The sequence below is a fragment of the Aquarana catesbeiana genome, linkage group LG11, assembly GCF_042186555.1.
Source record: "Aquarana catesbeiana isolate 2022-GZ linkage group LG11, ASM4218655v1, whole genome shotgun sequence".
NCBI classification, from domain to species: domain Eukaryota; kingdom Metazoa; phylum Chordata; class Amphibia; order Anura; family Ranidae; genus Aquarana; species Aquarana catesbeiana.
The window spans coordinates 43,818,361-43,845,437 of record NC_133334.1 but is presented as its reverse complement, the minus strand read 5'-3'; the positions used below and the strand labels follow the sequence as shown (position 1 = coordinate 43,845,437).

The 27,077-nt window shown below is 41.2% G+C and overlaps 1 protein-coding gene across 1 annotated transcript in view; it reads left to right on the top strand.

Moving 5' to 3' along the window:
* Positions 1 to 27,077, top strand: part of PPFIA1 (PTPRF interacting protein alpha 1) — a 177,937-nt gene that overhangs the window by 64,715 nt on the left and 86,145 nt on the right. The window contains 6 exon segments of the mRNA XM_073604239.1: positions 2,231 to 2,395; positions 4,342 to 4,416; positions 4,524 to 4,625; positions 5,091 to 5,312; positions 8,358 to 8,504; positions 13,410 to 13,544. Coding sequence (XP_073460340.1) covers positions 2,231 to 2,395; positions 4,342 to 4,416; positions 4,524 to 4,625; positions 5,091 to 5,312; positions 8,358 to 8,504; positions 13,410 to 13,544 — 846 coding nt within the window.

The window sequence follows — 27,077 nt, the reverse complement described above, 5'->3', positions numbered from 1 at the left end:
CCACTGTAAATTTTCTTCTGTGGCATATTTTTATGTAAATTGTGCAGAGACATCATTGGTGACCAAGAGAACCCTTAATTATGTTGTGTCAAAGTAGTGGGGAATCCACAGTCTTTGTCTACAGTGTCCCCAAAGATGTAGTGATAAATTCCCTGGGGACCAAGTACATGTAGCATTCAATCCCATTAATATCCATCTAAGGGTTAATTGACAGCACTTGTTTCTGGCAGCACACGCTGGAATATGCACTGTGGGTGGTGTTGGCTCCATTCTTAGCACAAAGCCCAATGAAAGGCCAGTCAGCATTGTGAGGCTGTGTGATAGATTTGCCAGTGCCTTGTATCTTCACTAGCAGCTGGAAGATGATTAGTCAGCTCTGCGGGTTTGTGTGATAGTGCTGGTGGCTGCTAGTAAACCTGTTTGGCACTGACAGATCTGACGCACAGTCCTGCTAGCTCTGAGAGTTATCTACGAATTCAAAAGTAAACAATCGGCACAGCAGGGCAGTGTTAGTTCTATTGACTGCTAGTAAACCTCCTCTGCAATGGCAGATGGCTCACACAGCCCTGCAGCGTTCATTCACAGTAGTAAACGATCAGCCAGCACTGCAGGGCTGTGTGTGATATACCTGTCAATGCAGTGGATGCTTACAAGCAGCCAGCAGATCTATCGTACTGCCCCGTATGGCTGGCGGGATCATTTACTACTGAATTTATGATTGAAAAGTCATCATTGTGGGGCTGTAATCCATAAGTAGGGGATGCTGCCTATTGCTCTGCTTTAGCTCCCCTGTAGGAAGCCTGTGGTGGAGCTACAGCACAAACGGAAATCAAAAAGTGCTTTTAATGAACAGGGAAGGTGGATGGGATTTGGTGCGGTTATAGAGGATCATCAGTTGAATTGAGCAAGTAGGGAAAATAGGGCTAACTATCAGGCATGAATGCTGTTAACTTGGTTATTGCTATTTATGTGTCCCAAACAGCTTGACTCGGCAGTGTAGCTCCCCATGTATTAAAAATGGTGTGTTTTTTTTTTTTTTTTTTTCTTCCCTGTATCTGACAACTGTAAAACTGTTTTTTTTTTCTCCAACAGGTTTCAAGACTTAACTTGATAACTTTAAAAAAAGTTTAGATTTTTGGTATGTCTAAAGCTAGGTACATATGGGCCGAAAATGGTTGGTTCAGCAGTTACCTGCCGATATTCGACTCCCCCTTGTCTGACAGAAACCGGTCTCCCGACTGACTTCTGTCGAATGAACATGCTGGAAAACCAGCAGCCGATCGGCATCTGACAAGCACTTGCAGCCAATGGCTGCAATCCCTGACCAGTGTGTTCTGTCAGAATACATTATCACAGCAGGGGAAATCGCTGTACTACATCATAGTTTAGTACAGCGACCTCCTCAAACTCGCTGGGTTGGACGAAGAAACACTTCCTATGTTCTAAAGTGTATCTAAAACCTAAACTTTTATTTTTTTTATTTTTTTTATTTTAGGATGGAGTGTAGGGTAGGGGTTTTTTTTTCAGCAGGAAGTAATTGGGTATCTTTCCAGTGTTTGAAGAGCTGTCACTGTCACTGTCACACGGTGTCTCTGTTGGAGGAATTCCCCTCCATTTCTGTGATCTTTGTGGCAATTTTCGATTTACCCTCACTTTCAATCATGGTGACATCATTGATCAGGACATTTGGAGCATGTAAATATCCCTAATGGAGACACAGCATTAAAAACCTGTCCACACCACTCTATCCAAAAAAAAAAAAAAAAATTGGCTTTAGTTATACTTTTAAGTGTTTTCTTAAATTTTTTTTTAACCCACCGCTTGGACCCATAAGCAAAATGGAACAGTTTTTTGGTCTTTTAATGCCACTCTTGAATTTGTTCCCAAAAGATTATATACAGGTAATGTGCACCCCTTCCCAAACTATCCAAATCCAGAAGAAGAAAAAAATAAAATTTTAAAGTTAAAGTTTTGCAGTTTGTTAAACTTCAGCTGAATTGTCTGGGTTTGGATTGCTGGACAAACTTATACAGTTAATGGATGTACTGTCAGTATTAGAAGATTACCACAAATGGACAAGAAAAATTCTAAAATGTGACATTTTCCACAGACATCCAAGCTAATTTTTCCAACTTGTTCTCTGTTACTTATTAGCTGCTAATAGTAATACTATGCAGGGTGGGTGTAGAAATGTTGTGGTTTGTCCTCATTGTGTGATGCTCTCCTATAGCTCCTCTTGGAACATCTGGAGTGTCTGGTTTCTCGGCATGAGCGCTCTTTGCGAATGACAGTGGTGAAGCGGCAGGCTCAGTCTCCAGCCGGAGTGTCGAGTGAAGTCGAAGTTTTAAAAGCACTAAAGTCCCTCTTTGAACATCACAAAGCTTTAGATGAAAAGGTAATGAGTGTGACTGATCCCAAGAGCCATACACGTGTGACTTGCCCTACCTAATACCTTTAATGAAGCTGAAGAACTAGTTTGAGAGTGACAGCTTTCTGTATTCTTCTGTGATGCTGTATATTCCTGCTGCTGTGATCAGATAGGTGACAGCTGGGGTGGTATGCTTTAGCTGAGGGGACAGGAATTTATTTTTGGAGAGTGTTGCTGCTCAAAGGTGGTATTAAAGGGGAACTCTAGGGAAAAGCTGTTATGACGTATGCTTTGTAAAAACAAGTTACCTCTTCAATGCTGACACTGTAAAAAAATCTGTTTAATCCCAGCCGGATCGCAGGCATCGATCTCCTTCCAGTGCTGTGTCTGACTAGTGTACAGTGCAGGTTTTGAGTTGTTCACTCCTTCTTTCCCCCAATTCATTCACCCAAAGACTTGTGTGTTTTGTTCACTCAATACAAGGCATTCTGTGCATGGACAAGGGGAGAGGATGGGTGGGTAGAGCAGGATCTCCCCTTGTGCATTTAAAGAGTGCCTTGCAGGAGCTTACTATTAAAATTGCCTGTTAACTGTAATTTCATAATTGTCATTCCATTCATTCTATTCCATCCCAGTCAATTCATAGAAAATATGGAGGGCTGATTTACAAATGGTTAATAAAAATTAACCTGTATTCCCTATGGCAGGTGCCTGGAGCCATTGTATATACCAGGGGTCTTCAGACTTTATAAACAAAATGCCAGTTTACTGTCCTTCAGATTTAGGGGGCCAGGCTGTGGCCATTGGGAGTAGAAATTGTCCTGGCGGGAGTAAACAATGCCCTATCATTGGTGTCGATGGGAGTAATGGTGTCCCATTGTTGGTGTCAGTGGGAGGTAAAGTGCCCCAAGGGCCAGACAAATGCAAGCAAGAGGCCGCATCAGCCCCCGGGCCACAGTTTTGAGACCATTGGTATATATCATAGCTAGTAAGTAGCAGAGCTTTGTGCCATCTTTGGGGAAAGCCAGATTGTGGTAACTTTAAAATTGCTACGCAGCAGGCAGTGAAACTATTTACTTAGAGTGCACAATTTCCACAACGCGAAAATACCCAAACACGTGTCACTCTTATTTTTTTTCAAATATCAACCAGCAGCAACGGTGTAGAGCTGGGGTCTGCCTCTCATGCCTTTTTAATATTGATATGCAAGTATGAGGAATGGCCATAATGACCAACAGCAATGCACCGGGGTGAAAGGACCCAAGATTTCATGCATAAAAATGGTCAAAATTCACCTAAAGCAATGCCATAGGTTTTGACATTTCCAAGTGCTCAATGAAGTATGTAAACTTGGATTTTAACAGCTTAGGGATGCCTGCTATCACAAGCTACTGCCAATTTTAAGATGACTCCTGGGTCAGTTTTAATTTGACTCATGGAATTTTGCTGTATGTTCCTCTGAGACAATGTCTTGTAACGACTACCTGTACTGAGGAAGATGTGCATTGGTGCCTTTTTTGGTCCATGGTAGCGCGTTAGGTGGCCCATTCACATGAGTAGGCTGCCATAATGCAGCTCTCGTTATTGTTACAGGACAGCAGACATAAGTTGAATGCAAACCCAATGGACTGCCCTGGTGTATAGTTCATTCATTGTGCTTTTAATTGTTTACAAAATGGCTATCCTGATCCGTTTTTATCAGATATGTTTCCTAAAACCCCCTATTGTATTGATGAGCCTACTCCAGAAGGCAGTAGTTCTCCTTGGTGTTGGACATTCCATTGGTAGAGGAACGGTGAGCTATTATGTGACTGCATCTGCTGTGTTCTTTGGACAGGTGGTAGCCTAGAAATATGCCTTACTGAAATAGATTATGGGAGGCTCTCAATGTACAGTGTTTGTCTTCCCAAACTAGTCACCATATTATGTAATGACTGACATCTGTAATCCTAAAGCCAGTATCTTGTGCTTAGGTGAGAGAACGGTTACGAGTGGCTCTGGAGAGATGTAGCTTGTTAGAAGAAGAGTTGGCAGTAACACACAAAGAGGTGAGTTGTGATTCTGAAATCTCGGCCTTCAGTACCTTTAACCACATAACACTTTGTAGTTGGCGCTGAAATGACTTTTCTAATTAAACTGTGCATTACGTTGGCAGCTTATGATTTCTCGAGAACAGAACAATCAAAAGAAGATCTATAATGATGTGACCAGGGACCAGAACCATGATCAAGATAATGCACCAAACACTAATGGGAAGGTGAGAGCTATCAGTCAACTAGAGCTTTAGATCTACTGTAGATTTTGTGGCAATAGGGTCTACCCTGGCAGCGGAAAGATGATAAATGTTTAGTCTTCTGTTATCTTTCAACCTAGCTATTATAGACATTTCACAGTGTTTTATTTCCTATAATTTACACATAATAATTTAATTTTCTTATCATGTTTGCATGTTGATGAGGGAAGGATTAGAATTGTTTCAATTTCCTGTGAAAAGTCCATAGTTGTCACTTTAAAGAGTATCAAAAGTGTTTTAAAGTCTGTTTTCTTTTTTTTTTATAACGGTTTAGATCTAAAGGCATGTATGCCAAGGATTCTTGATAAGACTCGATAGCAAACTGTTCTCTAGCTCTCATTAATGTGCTGTAACGTTGCATATATTTTTTGAATGTGATCGTTTTGAGTTCCTTGAGACAAATTTCAAAATTTGGTTTCTATATGACAGAGATCATCCGATGACTCTTTAAATCACAACGAGGACCTGTCCAAAGTGATGGAGCTCCAGGATGTGATCGATAAACAAAACAAGGAGCAGAGCCAGATGAAGGAACGTCTAGCTATCCTGTCCAACCGGGTCACTGAGCTGGAGGAAGATCTTGACACAGCAAGGAAAGATCTCATCAAATCAGAGGAGATGAACACAAAACTGCAACGGGACGTACGAGAGGTGAGTGTACAGATTGGCCTGTGGTGGAATAGAAGAGAGGTTCCTAAGAGGAAGAAATTGTGGCCTATAGCAGGCTGGAATACATGCAAAAGACGTTGACCCTCTATTTTTGAAATTGTCTAACCCAGGGTTGTCCAACCTTTTGACCTTCCTGGGCCACATTGGAAGAGGAGGAACTGTCTTGGGCTGCACATAAAATACACTAAGGATAGCTGATGAGCAGAAAAAGTCAAGGAGATCACAAGTTAACGATCACGGATATACATAATAAACTAAGTAGTAAAACTTTTTTTTGTAATTTTTTTTTTTATTGTAAAAGAGGGCAACCTAAAACTAGTGTGATATTTGACACGGTTTTTGATAAACTAACACATCAATATCTTGTTCGATGGACGCAGTAGTAATTCGCAATAAATTCTCAAGGAGCTCATCAGATATTTTAGTTCTAATTTTTGTCCTTTGTGCGCTTCATCCTTGAAAATATTTGCTCACAAATATAGGTGCTGCCAAAAAAACTGATGACATGACTAAAGCGTGATTGTGAAGAGTGGGATATTTTTCTCTGGGAAGATGACACTTCTAAATCTCCAGTAAAGAGACGCTGTCAAATGTTTCTTCAGCCGCATGTGTTCGCTAAGTGTAAATGCATTTTTACAAAAAATCCCCCCCCCCCCAAAAAAAAAACATCATTTTTTAAGTAAGTGTACAATTTTGTATTGGGCCAAATTCATAGCTGTGTTGGGCCTCAGGTTGGACACCCCTGATCTAACCGATTGTGTTGTACAAATTTTTACTACAGGTGACACTTACACAATCAAGATGTGTCACCCTCTATTAGCCCTTTGCTGTGCATCTTAATGGCTCTATGCTACACTTTATTCATATAAAAGTAATACTGAGCCAGGCACTTATCTTGCAGTATCTCATGAAACAGGGACATGCAATTAGCGGACCTCCAGCTGTTGCAAAACTACAAGTCCCATCATGCCTCTGCCTCTGGGTGTCATGCTTGTGGCTGTCAGTGTTGCTATGCCTCATGGGGCTTGCAGTTCTGCAATAGCTGGAGGTCCGCTAATTGCATATCCCTGCCATAAACTTTGCCACTTTTTATGACCCCTCCCAACCTCCCTGATTTGGTAGTTATGTACACAGGAAAATATCTGTTAAGGTGAAAATGGAGCTTGGTTGTTTACGAGTTAGTGATATGCATTCTGGCATAAATGTGCACCACTATTTTTTTTTGTATGGTTGTGGGTTTATGGCAACTGATGTGCCTGTATTGTGTGTTTTATATAAAATCCATTTCTGTGTTTTGTACATAAAATCCATTTTTATTCAATTTATTTGCTCAAAACATAAGTAGGCTCCAATTCCAGCTTTAGGTTAACTCTGTGCTAGTAGCTGACCAGGTGTCAAAATAATACATTGGGCCACATCTGACAGTTTATGGTACAATTTCATTCCTGTGTTACCTGCCAGAGGATTTGTAACTTTTGCTTAGGCAGCTGTGCGATTTATATCCCATCCAAACTGCAGAGACAGACTGTTTGCAATTAAGATTCTGGTCAGCTGCTCTCCTGAGCTTGTAGTTAGACATTTAAAGTAGAACTATAGACATATTTTTTCATTTAGGTAGCGTAAGGGAGGGTTAAAGTGTTACTAAACCCACAACAGTAAAATCAGTCTGTATATGCAGTAAAGCATGCTTGTTATACTCTCTGTGGAACCTAAGGGGTTAATTCTCCACATTCTGTAAAGTTGGTTTGATCCTGTCTTCTCTGATCCTCCCCTCCTTCCACTGTCCCCTAATAATTTCCTGATAACAGAGTCTATGGAGTCAGGCTGCACATGCTCAGTTTGGTGTCTTTTGCTAGAGTTTTTTTTTTTTTTTCTTGGGAGGATGCATGTAATCATAACATGGCCAACCAGCACTGTCCAGACAGAGTGTCGGGAGTCTTGCAGTCTTAAGCAGTCAGAAAACTCCTCCTACAAGCTTTAACCGGTGCTTGACTGGACACTGATAGAGGTCACAGGACTGCTATATACTGCTGATGAGAAAATGTATTTAGCAGTTTGTATTTACTAAAAGTATTGCATTTCCATGTACTGTGGGAGACCAGGTATAATGAATGCAGGGTCCAGGGTTTAGTAACACTTTAAACCCCTGTCAGCCGTCTTTGTCCTATTGTGGGGATTTACCTTCACTTCCTGTTTCATAACCAAAACAGAAAGTGAAGGCAAGTCCCTACACATTATGGGAATCCCCAGGTCACCAGAACTAGTGTCCGAATTGGAAGATTTCCCCTCTTTTCTGGGGACAATCCAAAATTTGGGGTTTTTTGACTTTCAACAATAATGGTAAACAGGACAAATAGAGAAGGTGAATCTCTCTCGGGGGCACAGACAGCAATCAAAACCTGACAGATTGTTCTAATCCTTCTCCACTCTATCCAAAATAAAAAAATAAAAACATCATTGCCTTTAGTTATACTTTTAGGGATCAGCATATAATACTGATTCTCCTGCATCTGTTTCTTGCTAGCACATGTGCATGCAGCGTACCTGGCTGGCTCCTCTTGCTTCCTCTTCCAGCCTAAATGCTGCTGTACAGATAATTACAAGAAGTATTTAAAAAAAAAAAAAAAAGTTCAGATGCTTACACTAGCCACAATAAAAAAAAAAATCCTCAATAAACAGATAAAAGCCTTTTGTTGTATTTTTATACAACTGTTGGGTTCAGCTCATGCTTTAAAGAATCGCTGCCATAAGAGAAATATTGGGGCTGCCATTGTCTCTTTAGGAAAAGTGGACTTGCTTAGCTGTCTAGCCGAATTACTTCTAAACCACTGACCTAGAACACACATGTAGAAAAATCAGAGTATACCTTATACTAATTCCAGGTAAGTGACTCAGAATGCATTGAAGCCGTATGCACCAACCTCACAGGCTTACTTCTTTCTGTCATCTATTTACTTCTCACTCATAACTATTTAGTTCCTGGCACGTATAGAGCCTAATGTTTATAATTCTGTCTGTCTAATTTAGGCTATGGCTCAGAAAGAAGACATGGAGGAGAGAATAACCACTCTAGAAAAACGCTACCTCGCCGCACAGCGTGAAGCCACATCTGTGCACGACCTCAATGACAAACTTGAAAACGAAATCGCTAATAAAGAATCTGCAGTAAGACAGGTAATATTCTGGGGTTTGTAGTTAAATTTGTTAACAGCAGGCTAAAATGTATATTTGAATTGCTTTCATTGGTGTTACGTTTTTTTTTTTTTTTTCCTCCTTTATTATTATTCTCATGTTGTGTGGCTGTACCCGCATTGCATAGGTTAACTACTCATTTGGTCTAGGGGTGAACACAGTACCTATACTCTTCCTTCGATGCTCAAGAAAACTGCGCTCCCCCATGTCTAGTGGTGGACTGTTCTGACGTCTTCGCATCCAGAGCCAGTTCAGGAACAGTCCACTGCACAATATCGCTGGGCCGAGGGGGGGCAGGAGCCTAAGGGACCGGTTTTGAGCTGAGGGGATCAGAGGATTAGGTGAGAATATCTCAGCTCTCCGAACCGCTAGACCAAAATGCGCAGTGCGGGCACAGCCCTACTGCATGGTGAAAATAAGTTCAGCTTTAACTTAAACCTGTGTTTTGCCGGGAAACATACTCATCTGCCACTTTTTTAGGTACACCTTGCTAGTACTGGGTTAAACCCCCTTTTGCCTTCAGAACTGCTTTAATGCTTCGTTGCATAGATTCATCAAGGTATTGAAAACATTCCTTTAGATTTTGGTCCATATTGGCATGATGGCATCACGCAGTTGCTGCAGATTTGTCAGGTGCACATCCATGATGGGAATCTCCCCTTCCACCACATCCCAAAGGTTCTCTATTGGATTGAGATCTGGTGACTGTGGAGGCCATTGGAGTACAGTGACCTCATTGTCATGTTCAAGAAACCAGTGGTGAGATGATTTGATCTTTGTGACATGGTGCATTATCCTGTTGGAAGGAGCCATCAGAAGATGGGGACACTGTAGTCATAAAGGGATGGACATGGTCAGCAACAATACTCAGGTAGGTCGTGGCTTTTAAATGATGCTCAATTGGTACTAAGTGGCCCGAAGTGTGCCAAGAAAAATTTTCCCACACCACTACACCACCACCAGCATATGAATCGTTGATACAAAGCAGAATAGATCCATGCTTTCGCGTTGTTTATGCCAAATTCTGACCCGACCATCTGAATGTCACAGCTGAATTCGAGACTCCTCAGACCAGGCAACGTTTTTCCAATCTTCTGTTGTCCAATTTTGGTGATCCTGTGCGAATTGTAGCCTCAGTTTCCTGTTCTTAGCTGACAGGAGTGGCACTCGGTGTGGTCTTCTGCTGCTGTAGCCCATCTGCTTCAAGATTCGATGTGTTGTGCGTTCAGAGATGGTATTCTCCATACCTTGGATATAACGAGTGATTATTTTAGTTACTGTTGCCTTTCTATCATCTCAAACCAGTCTGCCCATTCTCCTCTGACATCAACAAGGCATTTTCCTCCACACAACTGTCGCTCACTGACCATTCTCTGTAAACCCGAGAGATGGTTGTGCATAAAATCTCAGTAGATCAGCAGTTTTTCAAATACTCAGACCAGCCCGTCTGTCACCAACAAGCATGCCACGTTCAAAGTCCCTTAACTCCCCTTTCTTCCCCATTCTGATGCTCAGTTTATACTTCAGCAAGTCGTCGTCGCCATTCCTGGATGCCGAAATGCATTGAGTTGCTGCCATGTGATTGGCTGATTAGCAACTTGTGTTACCAAGCAATTGAACAGGTGTACCTAATAAATTGGCCATTGAGTGTATATAGAATAGTTAGAGGTCTATGTTAAAAGTTATAGCTAGAGATGCACCGAAATTTTGGCGTCCGAAAATTGTGTTTTTGTGCTTATGGTGTGTTTTTTTCATAGGTCACGTGACTCAAAAACCACATCAAAAACGTAACATGGTTGTGTTATGCGTTCTTGCTGTGTTTTCAATGTATTTTGAACAAGGAGGTGCGTTTTTGGTGCCTTTTTTTTTTTTTTTTTTTTTTTTTTTTTTTTTCACTGACCAAAAATGCAGCAAGCAAGATTTTGAATGCCACAACGGAAGTGCAAGGGACCAGTATGAAGGCATAAATAGAATTTAAAGGGATGCATTTTTCTTGTGCTAAAGGTGTCGACTATGGCCGACAAATTCATATTTATTCAAATTCATGATTTTATTAAAAAAAGCGAATATAATACAATTTTATATGTGTGTGTGTATGTATGTATGTATATATATATATATATATATATAGTAATTTTTTCTTTTTCTATGTAATTTTCGGTTTCGGCCAAGTGTATCCTGAATTTTCACTTAATGCACCAAAATTTCCATTCGATGCACCTCTCGTTATAGCCTCTAGTAGGATGGACACTGAGCAAAAAGCCCAGAGGGCATTGCTCCCCCAGTCTTGAGCTTAGTTTTAGCTTGGTGACTTAGGCCAGCCATAGACCGAAATTCGATTCCAGTTCAGCAGGAACCAGCCGAATTTCTGACTATAGGCAGGTTATTTCTACTGAAGTAAATCTATCAGTTGGCTTTTGTACAACCAGCGTGTCGGGTTTTTATTTGTTCGATCACTGCCGGCGGCTGTAACTGCCAACAGTGGTGGTTGTATTCTGACAGCTGGGAAACCTACCGCCAATCAGAATACGCAAGTAGGAGAGATTCCCTAATCTACACTAACTGTGTTGATGGGGGAATTGAGCAATTTTTGTTTACCTGTGGTTGCAGGAAATAAAATTGCACAATGTATGGGCCTGCCTTATGAAGTGGGACAACTATGAGTTCTCTTGGTTTACTCTACAAGATTGATTCTACACATTCAGCTTGGTGCATCTGTTCCTCCTGACCTGGAATTAAAATGTTTTCTATCAGGTTTCTAGCACTGTATCACTGGCTGCTGAAAATTCTTACCTTTTTTATGGGTAAAATGCTTCTTCAGGACAATTGGAGACTGCTAAAAAGGAGATTTGGATAATATGAACTTTGGTCCCTCACTTTACATGAACAATCTGCTTTTATTGAGCAAATCACAATCCTCTGTAATTGTTATACATTGCAAATGCTTGCACTCTTACTGAAGATTCGTCATTGCAGACCCATTCTCAACCCAGTACAAGGAGTTATCCAGAAAACTTGCCAGCTAGTCAGCATAAAAGAAAATCTTTTTATAGGAACTCATACTGTATATGCAGTGGGCCAAGTGGGAAAGTCTGTCTGCTACAGTCACATGCTCTAACGTTATAAGAGAAAACACTGCTGGAAAAAGCTATCAAATAAGGTGGAAAATGTTTCTGTGGGTATTCTGCATGCTTAGTGTACAGAATGCTGCCATTGTTAAAAGCACACGACATTTCGAATTTATGCCTGCTGGCTGTGTAGATTAAAAGGTAATGGAAAGGTAATTTTTTTTTAAAGTTAAAGCGGAACGGAGAGCAGAGCAGACAGGCTCTTTATTGCAGAAGAGACAAGCGTGTGCTATTTACATTCTGGCACAGAGCCTATATCCTGGGATGACAGCGCTCCTATGTGTGCGTAGGAGTGATGTCATCCCACACCAGCCAATCAAGATGGCCAAAAGGCTGGCCCCCAGAAGAAGCCAGGGAGACGATGCTGCTCCTTTACGTATAGGTCTGCTCTAAGTTCTGATAGCTTTTAGCATTCCTTTTTATTTTCCACTGTTGGGTTGGAGGGTTATGCCGCGTACACACAAGCGAACTTTACGGCAGACGGGATTTCGTCGGACAATTCGATCGTGTGTGGGCTCCAGCGGACTTTGTTTTCTCAAAAGTTGGACGGACTTAGATTTAAAACATGTTTTAAATCTATCCGTCGAACTCGAGTCCGGTCGAAAACTCCGCTCGTCTGTATGCTAGTTCGACGCACAAAAAGCCACGCTAGGCAGCTATTGGCACTGAACTTCCTTGTTTTAGTCCGGTCGTACGTCATCACATGTGAATTCGACGGACTTTGGTGGATTGTGTGTAGGCAAGTCCGTTCATTCAGAAAGTCCGTCGTAAAGTACGTCAAAGTCTGCCGTAAAGTCCAACCGTGTGTACGCGGCATAAGACTAAAAAAGACCATTACGTCTAGAAATTCAGCCACTTTGTAAAAAGCCTGTGTGACATCTGGGCTTATCTCTATTATTTACATTTGACAGATTTTTTTGCTCTGCTGGAGAGAAGCTCTGGGGATCTGAGAGAAGAGAGACATATAGAACAGCCATTACCCCCACCACTCCCCGCTGCACATTCACAGAAGCTTTGTTGTTTTGTGAATGTGTTCATATAATACAAGCCTTTTGTGATTGGGCAGGAAGAGGGAAGGGGCATAGACCGACTAAGCCCCTCTTGGGTGGGGCAAAATGCATAATTGGGGCGTGGCTTAGGAGTTCGAAGCTGAGACTGTTCACATTCCTCTCCACCTGTTAAGCTAGTGGTGTGCGGGGTCTCCCATTCCCTCATAAATGTGATTAAAAAAGACCTTTCCTTTGCTATCTGCAGCCGCTGTAATTTTTTGTAAAGTGCAATATGGCAACCTGAAGACATTCTGTTCAAAGATGCTGTATGGAGCGCCTCCCAGAAATGTCATTTTTCTGCTTGTGTAATCGGTTTACTGATTTTCCCAGAAGTCTGCACTAAGATGCAATTCAGATTTTGGGCGTCCTCTGATAAAACTTATAAAATGACTCCCATTAGATTTACTTTCCACATGGACACAGACAAACAGCTTTTCCTTTCTAAGGTAGGAATCTGCAACAAAGTTTGTTAAAATCCCTGCAGTGTACTAAGATCACACAGAAGGGAATGTTTTGAGAAAAAAAAAAAGTGGAGTTACTGTAAGTTTTAATGAAACTACTATAACACTGACCTATGTCAGCACATGAAATCATGTAGGAGATGGATACAATTGAGTGACTTCATCAATATATTTATTTCCTGGGTGCTAGCATTTAGGGATTGGTTAGAGTTTTACAGTACCCACACTAAACCATGATGATTTTCTCAGAGTGAAGAAAAGAATCGGCAGATCCAGGAGCGGCTCGAGCTGGCTGAACAGAAACTTCAACAGACGATACGGAAAGCAGAAACCTTGCCCGAGGTGGAGGCGGAATTGGCACAGAGAGTGGCTGCTCTTTCTAAGGTAAGGAGGTTGAAGGGCAATCTGATGTGGGTTAGCAGTACAACAATTTTAGAATATTTGTATACAGATCAATTGATTTAGCAAACCCCATTATACTTTGTCCCTTGCCGTTTCGAGAATCTGTACTTCAATGATTTGTTTTTTTGTAAGCCTTGGCCTCCTCCAATTTTGTCTTAAGTTTCACTGAGCTTTTCAAAAATCTGAAATCCTGTAAAAGATATTCCTTGCTGTAAAGTTGCTTTTTTTTGTTATGACATTTCTCTAGTTGACAAAAGTTAAGTGCACCAGAAATACTGATTTAAATGCTAAGAATTTACAGTAGCACTATATATAGCACTAAAAAAAATTAAATAGTAGAAGTATGTTTTTATAGGGATATAACATTGATTTCACCTTTTTCAATTTGTTAAAATTTTAAACATGATGGGCTCCCGTTTCTGTTTAAAATGCTTAAATACAGTTTGAGGTTACTACCCGTCAAGATGGAAGAGTCAAAGGAAAAAACCTGCTGCACTCTAAAGAAAATTCAAACACTAGTAACTTTATTCATCCAGATAACAACATAAACAGTCCCTACCTGGGATCATCTCCTCTTTCTGATGCATTTCACCTGCAGGGTTGGGCTTGAAGGATAAGTTTGCCTTTGTAAAAATAAAAAATACATTCACATCTTTTCACAGATAAGAAAAATGTGCATTTATTATTTTTTACTAGGAGCATGCAAAGCATTTCACCCGTGATCATCAGATCGCATGTGTAATTGCAGGGCTTTTGTAGACTATTGGTGTAGGCTGTCTTCCTATGCATCGTACCAGCAGGCAGTTGCACACTGAGAGGAAGCTACAATGAACGCTTAAAGCGGTGTTCCACCCAAATTTTGAACAATATCTGTATGTATTCTCTTCCTTGCCTAGATGCTGACATGCCGTTTAAAAAAATTTAAATCGCCGTAATTACCTTTTATTTTTCTATTCTTCTTTGCACTTCCTGGTTCTCCTCCCGTGGGAGTAGGCGTGTTTCTAGCCTCTCCCAGACTCCGCACAGTCTCCTGGGAGCTAGTCTCAGGCTTCCCAGGATGCCACTGAGCATGTGCGGGAACGAGCGGTGAATGCTGGGAGCACAGCATTCACCACATCCAGGAAATAAATGCTTGTGGGCTTCAAATGCCCACAATGAAGATGGAAACCGCCTGCAGTGAATAATATAAGTTATTCTTTCCGACAAAATCTGACACAGGCGGACACATTACACACAATATGTGAGTATGTAATGCTGAGAAGAAAAGTTTGTGAATGAACTAAAAAAAACAAAACGATAGATAGGTGGACCCCCGCTTTAACAGCGCCGTGGTAGTTCATTAAAGTCACTGGTAGTTGTCACATTCACAGAACTCTGAATGAATGACACGACCAGGTGGACTGAGCCCTGCATAGCCACGTAAAAAAAAAAAAAAAAAAAAAGAAATTGACAGCGAGTGCGGGGAGGAGATCACTGTCACATCGTGGGGGTGCGGGGATTGCTGTATCTGTAACATATTACGAATGGTGAACTTATCCTTTTAAAAGAGAAATAAGGGACGGGACTTTGAGTGAAGCACACGGATGCAATTGCGGAATTAGTTAGAAATTGTTTTTTTATTTGAGTCAATTCATAGAACAAAGGTTGGGGGTATACAATTCATTACATAATACATATCAGTACTTGAAAATCAGTCGCCACACATAGATACATAATCCAACCAGAGTTTAAAACAGTATTTTACAAATACACTGGTCACATAATAACATGATTAAATGCATTGTAGAAAATACTCATAAAAATAGCCGACGCATTAAAGCGTCAATAGAAATACTAGTTAAGGTAAGATAAGTAGGAAGAGTAATATATAAAACATACATCTTGACTCTAATAAGGAATGTAAGGCAGTATTAAACATTTGCACAGGTCACATAAGTACATGATTAATTGCAGTGTAAATAATACTAAAACGGATAATTGATGCATTGAAGCGTCATTTGAAGATAAAGGAGAAAATAAACTTGATAGAGAGGGACGGCCATAGGGAATTCATGAATATGTTATAACGGTAGTTGTTAGCTTTACTCATTTCGGGACCTTAAAGTCACTCGTCAGGAGCCAGACCGTAATAATCTATGAATAGAGATAATGACATAATGGTAATCTAAGAAATGGGTGGGCAAATGCAGAAAATGTGAAAACCCCCACACATCCATACGTTTGACCCACAAACTTACATGAGTGTATCCGCACATGGGGGGGCAGCCGCGAGAGTCAGACCGGCCAAAGATGCCACATCATGGAGCTGAGGGGGCATGTCCGGGCAGCACAAAACCAGCAAAGGCAACACCCCAAGTTGGTCAAGAAGTGGAAAGGTGAAATTGGTGTGTAGTGGAGGGAAGGAAGGAAGGAATAGCCCCAGGAGGGGGAACCTGCTGGAGGAAAAAAAAAAAACCTGTGAATGAAGTGGAATGAGGATATATAAGGGATAGGATAGAAAGGGAAGTGATAAAGAGTGAGGAGAAGTGAGAAGCAGAGTGAAGGGAAAGGCTAGAGTGGTAGAAGGAAACCAAAGTAACGAGGAAAGAGGGGAGAGAAAGGAGATTGGGGGGGGGAGAAGGTGAGCATAAAACTGGTGAAAAATATACCTGCTGCTAAGTAAGTTGGACAAGGGAGCCAAGAGAGAAGTGATGTGGTAGGGAAGATATGCACCAGAGACGGAGCTGCAGGTCCCAATTCAGGGGGAAGCCCATGCAAGGAACGCCGCCCAGGACCAGCCTCCAACGTCATGCAACAGCAGGCTGGGGGACAGGGGACACACCAAGGGTCTGGCCGCCAGCTCAGCCAAGCATGACCAGCCAAGGGCGTCAACCGAGTCTCCCTATTGCTGGGGATGGTGAGCCTGGCCGGCTGATTTATAGGCGCCACGAGGATGCCAAACATCAGACACAGGGGGCATGACGCTGACGAGCAGAGACCTCTACAATTGCACCCATATTGAGTGAAACGAGTCAAAAGAAGGGGTTCCTAGGTGAACACCTTTTTCAAATGAATACATTTACCAGCTTGCAGCTGGTCTTTATCTTTTAGATTTGTGCAGTCTTTGGGGCATAGGATGAAGTGTTCAGCAACCAGACTTGCATGAAGGTGACCAGATTCAGGAATTGGGTGCCGCGTATGCTATACTTATTCAGCAGTGAAACGGTTTGATCGAACATTAATCACGGATACACCTGTTGGTTTAAATGCAAAATTGTAAGATCAGTCCTACATTAGGGACCTTTTAAAGGGCTGGTTCACCTTTACCAAAAAACTGCCTATGCAGGTAAAGAGGTGCCTGTAGATGAAAACTGTGCAGATTTAATTGAAGTTAATGTTCTTGCTATAGGTGTAGGCCATTTTCAAACCTCACAAAGCTTGGCCGAAAAACTCTTAGAGATGGCATCATTTTACCCTGCCTTGTTGCTAGTGTGTTGTCAAGACTCTCACAGCTGTTATTGTTCACCCCCACCATCACAGGAGCAAGCTCCCAAACCCCTATGCATGAGTGGTCCACCATCTTTTCCATTGCAGCATTTCTACTGCGACAGGACAGCGTACATGCAAAGGACTATGAATAGGCTGTGAGTGTCTTAGTAATGTTCTAGCAACAAGGAAGGATGGGGTGATGTCATCTCTGAGAGTTTGTTGGCCAGGCTTCAGGAGTTACGGTGACAACTGGCAAATGATCAGTCTATAATTTAAATGGTAGGTTTATTTTAACACTGAGAGACCAGAATTACAACAAAAATATCCAGAAAAACGCATTTCAAAAAAGTTATAAATTGATTTGCATTGTAATGAGTGAAATAAGTATTTGATTCCCTATCAATCAGCATGATTTCTGGCTCCCAAGTGTCTTATATACAGGTAACAAGCTGAGATTAGAAGCACTCTCTTGAAGAGTGCTTCTGTATAAAAGACACTTGTCCACAGAAGCAATCAGATTCCAATCCCTCCACCATGGCCAAGGATGTCGGGGACAAGATTGTAGACCTACACAAGGCTGGAATGGGCTACAAGACCATCACCAAGCAGCTTGGTGAGAGGGTGACAACAGTTGGTGCAATTATGCGCAGATGGAAGAACCACAAAATAACTCAATCTCCCTCCGTCTGGGGCTCCAAGCAGGATCTCACCTCGTGGAGTTTCAATGATCATGAGAACAGTAAGGGATCAGCCCAGAACTACACAGGAGAATCTTGTCAATGATCTTAAGGCAGCTGGGACCATAGTCACCAAGAAAATAATTGGTAACACAATATGGGTGAGAATATGCTGTGAAGGGCTAAAAATCCTGCAGCGCCCGTAAGGTCCCCCTGCTTCAGAAAGCGTCTGAAGTTTGCTAATGAACATCTGAATGATTCAGAGGAGAACTGGGTTGTGGTCAGATGAGACCAAAATCAAGCTCTTTGGCAGCAACTCAACTCGCTGTGTTTAGAGGAGGAGGAATGCTGCCTATGATGCCAAGAACACCATCCCCACCGTTAAACATGGCAGTGGAAACATTATGCTTTGGGGGTGTTTTTCTCCTAAAGGGACAGGACAACTTCACCGCATTAAAGGGACTATGAACAGGGCCATGTTCCGTCAAATCTTGGGTGAGAACCTTCTTTCCTCAGCCAGGGCATTAAAAATGGGTCTTGGATGGGTATTTCAACATGACAATGACCCAAAACAAATGGCCAAGGCAAAAAAAAGTCTCTCAAGAAGAAGCACATTAAATTCCTGGAGTGGCCTAGGCAGTCTCCAGACCTTAATCCCATATTAAATATGTGGAGGGAGCTGAAGGTTGGAGTTACCAAACATCAGCCTCGAAACCTAATGACTTGTAGAGGATCTTCAAAGAGGAGTGGGACAAAATCCTTCCTGAGATGTGTACAAATCTGGTGGCCAACTACAAGACACATCTGACCTCTGATTGCCAACAAGGGTTTTGCCACCAAGTCATGTTTTGCAAAAAGGGGTCAAATACTTTTTTCACTCATTAAAATGCAAATCAATTTATAACTTTTTTAAATGTGTTTTTCTGGATTTTTTTGTTGTTCTGTCTCTCACTGTTAAAATAAACCTACCATTAAAATTATAGACTGATCATTTCTTTGGGCAAACATACAAAATCGGCAGGGGACCAAATACTTTTTTCCCTCACTACACAGAAATGACTTACACTTATAGCAAGGGCACTACTTAAATTTGGTTTAGCAACAGTTTGTTTTCGTCTGCAGGCACCCCTGACCTGCGTAGGCAGCTTTTTGGTAAAGGTTAAACACTTGACAGCCCGCAATGTACTGTGCATGGGCGGCCCATACAGGCAAAGCGATACACTGCTGCCTGTTTCCAGGTTTGAGGGGTGCACATATGTGCTGTCAACCAAAGTCAGTTAGCCAATCAGGAGAGAGGGGTGGGGCTTCGTATCTGAATGCAAACACGGAGCTGTGACTCGGCTCTGGTGCCCCCATAGCAAGATGCTATCTGCGGGGACGCTCAACAGGAGGGAGGGGCTAGGAGCAGAGAAGAGGAGGATCTGTGCTGCTCTGTGCAAAACCAACTGTACAGAGGAGGTAAGTATAACATGATTTTTATTTCTTCTTTTCTTCTTTTAAATCACTTTTAAAGGTTAATTTAAAAAAAAAAAAAAAAAAAAAAAAGCAAAAAAAAAGCTTGCGCTGTGCAGTAGTTTTGCAGCCCCAATCCTCCTCTTTTCTGTCCCCCTCCCCCCTGACGATCCATGTACTTGCATAATATTTGTACCTTTTTGCATCTATGTCACTATAATGTATTGCGCTTTTAATAGCGCTGCACTTTTTGTGCTATAATGTACACTTATTGGGATTTTTTTTTTTTTTTTTTACCAAAGACATGTAGCAGAATACATTTTGGCCAAAATTTATGAAGGCTGTTTTTACATTTATTTTTAAATTGGATACGTTTTTATAGTAGAAAGTAAAACACTATTTATTTTTTTCAAAATGTTCGGTCTATTTTCATTTATTTTAATAAAAAATGAAAAACCCAGTGGTGATCAAATGCCGGCAAAAAGCTCTATTTGTGTAAAGATAAATTATATAAATTGTTTGTGTACAGTGTTGTGTGACTGTGCAATTACCAGATAAAGTAGCGCAGTGCTGAGTAGCAAAAAAAATGCTGTGCTCATGAAGGGGTTAAAATCTTCCGGAGCTGAGGTGGTTAACTAGCCCTTCAGAATATGTTGATTTATAGCATGTTTTTTTCGTAGTTAGTGCCTTTGAAAAGTATTCATACCCCTTGAAATTTTCCACATTTTGTCATGTTGCAACCAAAAACGCAAATGTATTTTATTGGGATTTTATGTGATAGACCAACACAAAGTGGCACATAATTGTGAAGTGGAAGGAAAATGATAAATGGTTTTCAATTTTTTTTTTTACAAATATCTGAGATGTGGGGTACATTTGTATTCAGCCCCACTGAATCAATACTGTGTCGAACCACCTTTCACTGCAATTACAACTGCAAGTCTTTGGGGATGTCTCTACCAGCTTTGCACATCTAAAAAGTGAAATGTTTGCCCATTCTTGTTTGCAAAATAGCTCAAGCTCTGTCCGATTGGATGGGAGAGCATCTGTGAACAGCAATTATCAGGTCTTGCCACAGATTCTCAATTGGATTTAGGTCTGGACTTTGACTGGGCCATTCTAACACATTAATATGCTTTCATCTAAACTATTCCATTGTAGCTCTGGCTGTATGTTTAGGGTCGTTGTCCTACTGGAATGTGAACCTCCACCCCAGTCTCTAGTCTTTTGCAGACTCTAACAGGTTTTCTTCTAAGATTGCCCTGTATTTGGCTCCATCCATCTTCCCATCAACTGACAGCTTCTACGTCCCTGCTGAAGAAATAAATCCCCATAATATGATGCTGCCACCACCATGTTTCATGGTGGGGATGGTGTGTTCAGGGTGATGTGCCGTGTTAGTTTTCCACCACACATAGCGTTTTTCTTTTAGACCAAAATGTTCAATTTTGGTCTCATCTGACCAGAGCACCTTCTTCCACATGTTTGCTGTGTCCCCCACATGGCTTCTCACAAACTGCAAACAGGACTTCTTATGGCTTTCTTTCAACAATGTCTTTCTTCTTGCTACTCTTCTATAAAGGTCAGATCTGTGGATTGCACGACTAATAGTTGTCCTGTGGACAGATTCTCCCACCTGAGCTGTGGATCTCTGCAGCTCCCCCAGAGTTACCATGGGCCTCTTGGTTGCTTCTCTGATTAATGCTCTTTGCCTGGCCTGTCTTGGTAGGTTTGCAGTTGTGCCATACCCTTTTAATATTTGGATGATGGATTGAACAGTGCTCTGTGAGATGTTTTAAAGCATGGGATTTTATTTTATAACCTAACCCTGCTTTAAACTTCTCCACAAATTTATCCCTGAGCTGTCTGGTGTGTTTCTTGGCCTTCATGATGCTGTTTCTCTAACAAACCTCTGAGGGCTTCACGGAACAGCTGTATTCATGCTGAGATTAAATTACACACAGGTGGACTCTATTTACTAATTAGGTGACTTCTGAAGGCAATTGGTTCCACTAGACTTTAGTTGGGGGTATCAGAGTAAAGGGGGCTGAATAAAAATGCATGCCACACAATTTTTAGATATTTATTTATAAAAAAATTTGAAAGCTATTTTATCATTTTCCTTCCACTTCACAATTATGTGTCACTTTATGTTGGGCTATCACATAAAATCCCCCCCCAAAAAAATTTACGTTTTTGGTTGTAACATGACAAAAATGTGGAAAATGTCAGGGGGCATGAATACTTTTTCAAGGCACTGTACCTTTTTACTGGGTTACAGAGCTGTTGTGACCATTCTGAAAAGCAGGATAGACCTGTACATTTTATGACATCACATTCCTAATCCAAACACATTTCTGTGTCCCTCACAAACCTCAGATTTGTGTTAACAGGATGGCTAGGACAAAAAAATGCTTAGTTTTAAGTGGTAGTAAACTGAAGTTTAAAAAAAATTAAAAATCTTCTCCTTGCAATGTAATGTCCTAATGTGCTAGTGTGCATTGCCTACTAGCACTTTATGAAACGCTTACCTTAGAACGAAGCCCTCCAGTGGTGCACTGTCCAGCTTCCATACTCACCCAGTCTACTTTCTGAGTTTGCGGGCCCTGGCTGCTTAAATATGCCCGGGAGTCTCGGCTACGGCATGAGTATTCCGATCCTTCAGAGCACATGTCCCCGGGACCTTCCTGGCTCCAGAGACACTGAATACCTCCTAAACAATGCACGTTTCGGAGCTATTCCTTGTACAAGTGTCCAACGGGAGTTCACTACCACTTTAATACATTCTGTATATTAAGGCCCGTTCACACCACATGACCACATGCTGCTTTTTTTTTTCCTGCACAGAACTGTACTGGAAACGCAGTAAAAAGCATCAGAAATGCACTGGACCCCAGTACTGTATAGTGAAAAAAAAAACTAAAAGCACCTGCAATGCGTCCGTAACGTATAAAGAATGCACCAACATGCATCAAAAAGCGTTAAAAATGGGCACTTGGTGTATGTCTGGTCAAAGTGAGAAACAAATTCTGTACATCTTCGAAATGCATACATATTTCCCCATGTTTTCCACTTTAAATATGCTTCAAGTACAAAACAAGTGACTTATTGATTCTGCCAGAAATGCAGTGAGCCCCTTACTTCCTGAAATCTCAAGCACTTTTGACAGCTCTGCCCAGTTCTCTTCTGCTGGGCAACATAATGCCTCCCCCTCTCCTCCATAACATAATAGGAGGTGTTCTGTAATCCAGCCGGGCAGAACTGATAACATTGCTTGAGATTTCAGTGCAGCAGAAGCAGCATTGTCAGCACACTGCAGGAAGTTAAGAACTCACTGGATTTTTTGCAGCATCCGCAGTTCTTTTTCTGTAGTTGCATCATTTTTAAATGAATTAGACTTGGAAAGCGTGTTTTGCAGAAATGTACTGAATGTTTTGTTTTTTGTTTTTTGTTTTTTTTCCCCCGCCCTGACTTGCACTTCAAGATACAGGTGAGATAGTAGAGAATATTGCAAAATATCTTACTCACTCTTAGTTCTGAGAATAAGTAAGGCGTCACATTTCTCTCATACAAATTAACTTGTATTCTCTGTCAGAAAGAGGAAACAGACAGTGTTTAAATAATTGAGTATATACTGTAAATTTTTGCTGCAGGTAAGGGTGCCTATTGAAACCTGTCACGTATTGTCCTATATTATCTAATGGAGAAGCCGTCATTATCCTGTCAAAAGGGTGTGTAAACAGGACGACACAGGAGAGGAGGTGTTAGAATTCAACTGAGCAAAGCTAGATCTCTAACCTACTGATACTTGGGCAATGCACCTGCTTCTCCCCTTTTCTGACAACTGACTGACACCACGATTATGTTTGCGTTCGCTGAAAAGCTGCATCTATTATACCTTCATATTTGATAAGTCATTTGCCCCATGACTAGATTATTTGTGACAATGTATGTGACTTACAATCCTGAAGTAAACAAAAGCAACTACTCTTAAGCTGGCCACAGATGGAGCGATTTGTTTTGTTTTTTTTTTTCCCCTGCAACAATAGGTTGTTGGAAAAGAAAATCACTTGATTCACCCCATGATCAGTGTTGATGGGGGGAATATTTCCCACAGAGCCATTGTGTTCATCAGGAGAACACTGATTATTGCTAGCAGCTATAACAGCTGCTAGCAAACATTGCATGGGAAATCCGACAGGCTGGCTGTACCAAAGTTGATCGATCATTTTGGGTAAATTCAGCCTGCCCATACATTGTTAGACTCTCAACCGGTTCAGCAGAAAAATCGCTTGATTCCCACATCAACACTATCAGCGTTGATGGGCAAATCTGTCCCACTGAGCCATTGTGTTCGCCGGGAGAACACAGTGAATATTGCTAGCAGCTATAACAGCTGCTAGCAATAATCGCCTGTAAGATCCAACAGGCTAGCTGTACCCAAGTTGATCAATTTGGGTACATTCAGCCTGCCCATACATGGTTCGAATCCAAGCCAGTTCCTGCTGGCTAGCTTTGTCATTTCTAAGGTTTTCGTAAGCTCGCCCCCCTCCCCAAAGGACAAATGTATTTTTTTCAAATATTTTCTTTGCATTTTTTAAAGGATTAATTCACCTTTTGGAAAATGTTACGTGTTCATCTGCATTTAGGGTGGAACATGTAACATGTTCCAGCTCATATTGCTTCTCTCCCTGATTCCCCCTTCAGTGTGACAGCGGGCGAGGGATCTTCCACCCACTGTCGCAATTCAAAAACAGTATGGCTGTGCCTCACTGTCTCTCTGTCCACACTGCCGTGTCATTCATTCACATTTTCCTGTGAATAATTAATCGACAAATACTGTCAGCCACCGCAGAAGACAGCTTGTAGTTTTGATTGAACTGCGCAGGAGTTGATGAGTGTCTTTGTTCACAAGCTAAGCTGTTTTCAAACTGACAGCCCTATGTGGAGGCACAGGCTGAAAACAGAAGGGCTTGTCTGCTGAAGCCTGACCTTGCACTTCTGATCCACTAATCATGAGTTCAATGCTTTCTGGGCTCCTGTAAGAAAAAGTAATCAATGCACTTTTTTTTTTTTTTTCAAACATATTTGCATCTTTTTTTTTTTTTTTTTCTTTTTTCCCGAAAAAGGTTAACTAATCTGTTAACAATAAACCCTGGGATATTTTATTTGGTTAGAGTTGGAACTGTCAGGTTTAGTTGCAGTCTCCATTGGGGAGATTTTCTGTAGCTTGCTACCCTTTTTTTTTTTGTCATGGTGTCGATCAGAAACGGCTATTAGCAGGACAGAAAGACACCGGAAGAAACCAAGCCTAAGAAATTCCAACTCTCCCCCATTCCACTAAAAGAAAGTTTGGTTGCTGCTGTTCCAGTTAGAGAGGTTTACCATCACTTTTTTTGTCTGTGATTACCTCCCTGTCTATTGAAGAGAAAAAAAAAAGTATTTGGCTGATGTATACGCAAACCCTTTTCTTGATTGTCAGACTGAATTTGTTTACGGGATTTTACACATAGTAATACTGATGGTAATGCTGCACTAATAGTTTAACTAGTAGCAGTACTACTGGGCACACATGTCAATTTTCCGCTGGTTTCAACTGCTTGCAACTAACTTAATCACAAAAGCTACTAAACAGATCAAGGTAACCTACCACTAAACTTTTGACTATTTAAAAACTGTTAGCGGTTATTTACATTCAAAAGTTGGTTGAAATTGTCTGAAAATTACATTGTTTGTCATATAGCTTAGTCTGCGTGTACATTCCTTTTAGGACTTCCTTTAGATTTATTAAAACTGCAATGGCAGATCTTGTTATTAAAAGTCAGCAGCTACAGGATTTGTAGCTGTTGACTTTTCTTCTTTTTTTATTTTTTTTTTCCTCTAGAACCCCTTTAATGTAGTGTGTGTATGTGATGTTTAAGTTTGAAGTCAATGCTTTAATTTAAAAAAAAAAAAAAAACAGGTTTATTTTGATGCTGGCCTTTCCTTCCCTCACCCTACTGTGAGATGCTGGGTGTGAAGTAAATATCCAGTACTTCCAGGTATGGAGGAGCAAGTGGCTCACTGGGCACTGGTTATTGGCCTAGTGTTGTCATCTAGGGGTGGGAAGAGGCTCTTAATCTCCACCCAGTGACTCAGAGCTTTATTCAGAGATTCTCAGTGATTTTCCTCACTCCTGATAGCAAAACAGAACAGCAATGAGTGACAGAAAAGGGGAGCAAATGCTACTAGCAAAGGGGGCTTTAAGGTAAATCTGTTCCTTTTTAACCTGAATGGTCAAAGCACAGATTTGTTCACCTAAAATGAATGTTCACCTTTTTCCAAAAAGGTGAACTAACACCATCCTCACCCACACCCTGGTCCCCACTTCACTTACCTCCATGGGTGATACAGCTTCACCATCCACCCAGCCTGGTGCAGCAGCACTCCCGGAGATTAAAAAAAACATGCTGTTCTTCTTTTTCTACAGGTTCTAGGACAGATCATAGCAATTTTGATTGGCTAGCTCTGACATTTAACCACGCTGACCAATAAGAATGGCTCTGATCTGCCCCGGCATCCCTGAGGAAAAAGAAGAACCGCAGTTTTCAAACCCCAGGACTGCTGCACTGGGCTGCAGGGATGGAGAAACACACTCGCCTACGGAGGTAACTACAGCAGGGACTGGGAGTGGGGAGGGTGTGAATTGTTCACCTTTTGCGTTTTTATGAAAAAATATAAACAAACCTTTTAAGGTTTGGTAATGTGAAGTGTATAAATAGAGAGACATAAAATGACCAAATTTCTCTTTTCTTGAGAAAATGCAGGAATGTGGCCATATCCAAGGCATAATATGGCTATGTGATCTGTCATGAAGGGAGTGGATCATATATAACCAGTACTAGGGGGAGCTTGGTGCAAAATATTCTGAAGGAAGCATTTCAGTTTTTCTTTTTATTTATTTATTTTTTATTTTTTGTGTCCGTGCAAACAAAACTGTTAACATAGAATTGTCTGAGCGTGGCTTCACTTTTCACTTTCAGGTCGTGCTGCAAATGAACTATAAAATCTTGGCAATCAATATTGGGCAAACCAGGCAGGAACATGGGTCCTTTCTTTGTAGGAAGTCACATCAACATGCACTTTAGGCCAGTCCTTTGTATTCCTGTATAAAGTCTCTATGTGCCATTCCTAAAGGCAGTCAAATCGGATTTAATTGTATGGTTATTTATGTTGTAAGTTATTCTTTACAGAGGTGGAGAAAATGGTTTGCACTCTGTCACTACTTTAAAAAAAAAATAAAACAACTTGCCTGCCAAAAAAAGGTTCACCACTGTCTCCAAATGCTTCCTTGGCTGGGAAATTGGGAACCTCAAACATTTCCCAGGGTGTCAAATGCCTGATCCCCCTCTGCACTCTGTGGTTTCACCCACCGTGGCCCCCTATGTCAATACAGAACACGGTGAAGTAGGAGTCAGTTGAAGGAACCGCAACAGGGTACCATGTATCCAACACCTATAAATGTCTCAAAAGCCATTGTAGCATTGAAGTAAATGGAGATTTTTGGCATGGCAAGGGTCAAGTATTATCCATTTAATTTTCAGGGAAGCCTTTTTTTAATTGGCAATCACGTTCATTTTTTTAAATTCTTATGTTCTGGTCTCTTCTGTACCCTTTCCCTCTGTCTACCTCTGCAGTCAAATTGAGCTACTTTCTTGCATTATCAGTCTCTCTGCTTTTGAAGGTGTATTTAAAGGGTCAGTCCACCTAGAAGTGATACATGGAGTCTGATGGGTTTGTTAGCTGCTGGCTTCTTGGGTATTCCACTTCTCGGGTCTCATTGAGCAAGTTAAAATCACATGGGGACAATCTTATCATTGCAGCGTTAGGTGTTCAAGCCTGGAAGCTTGAGAAAAGATATGTCACCGCTTGAGTCCTG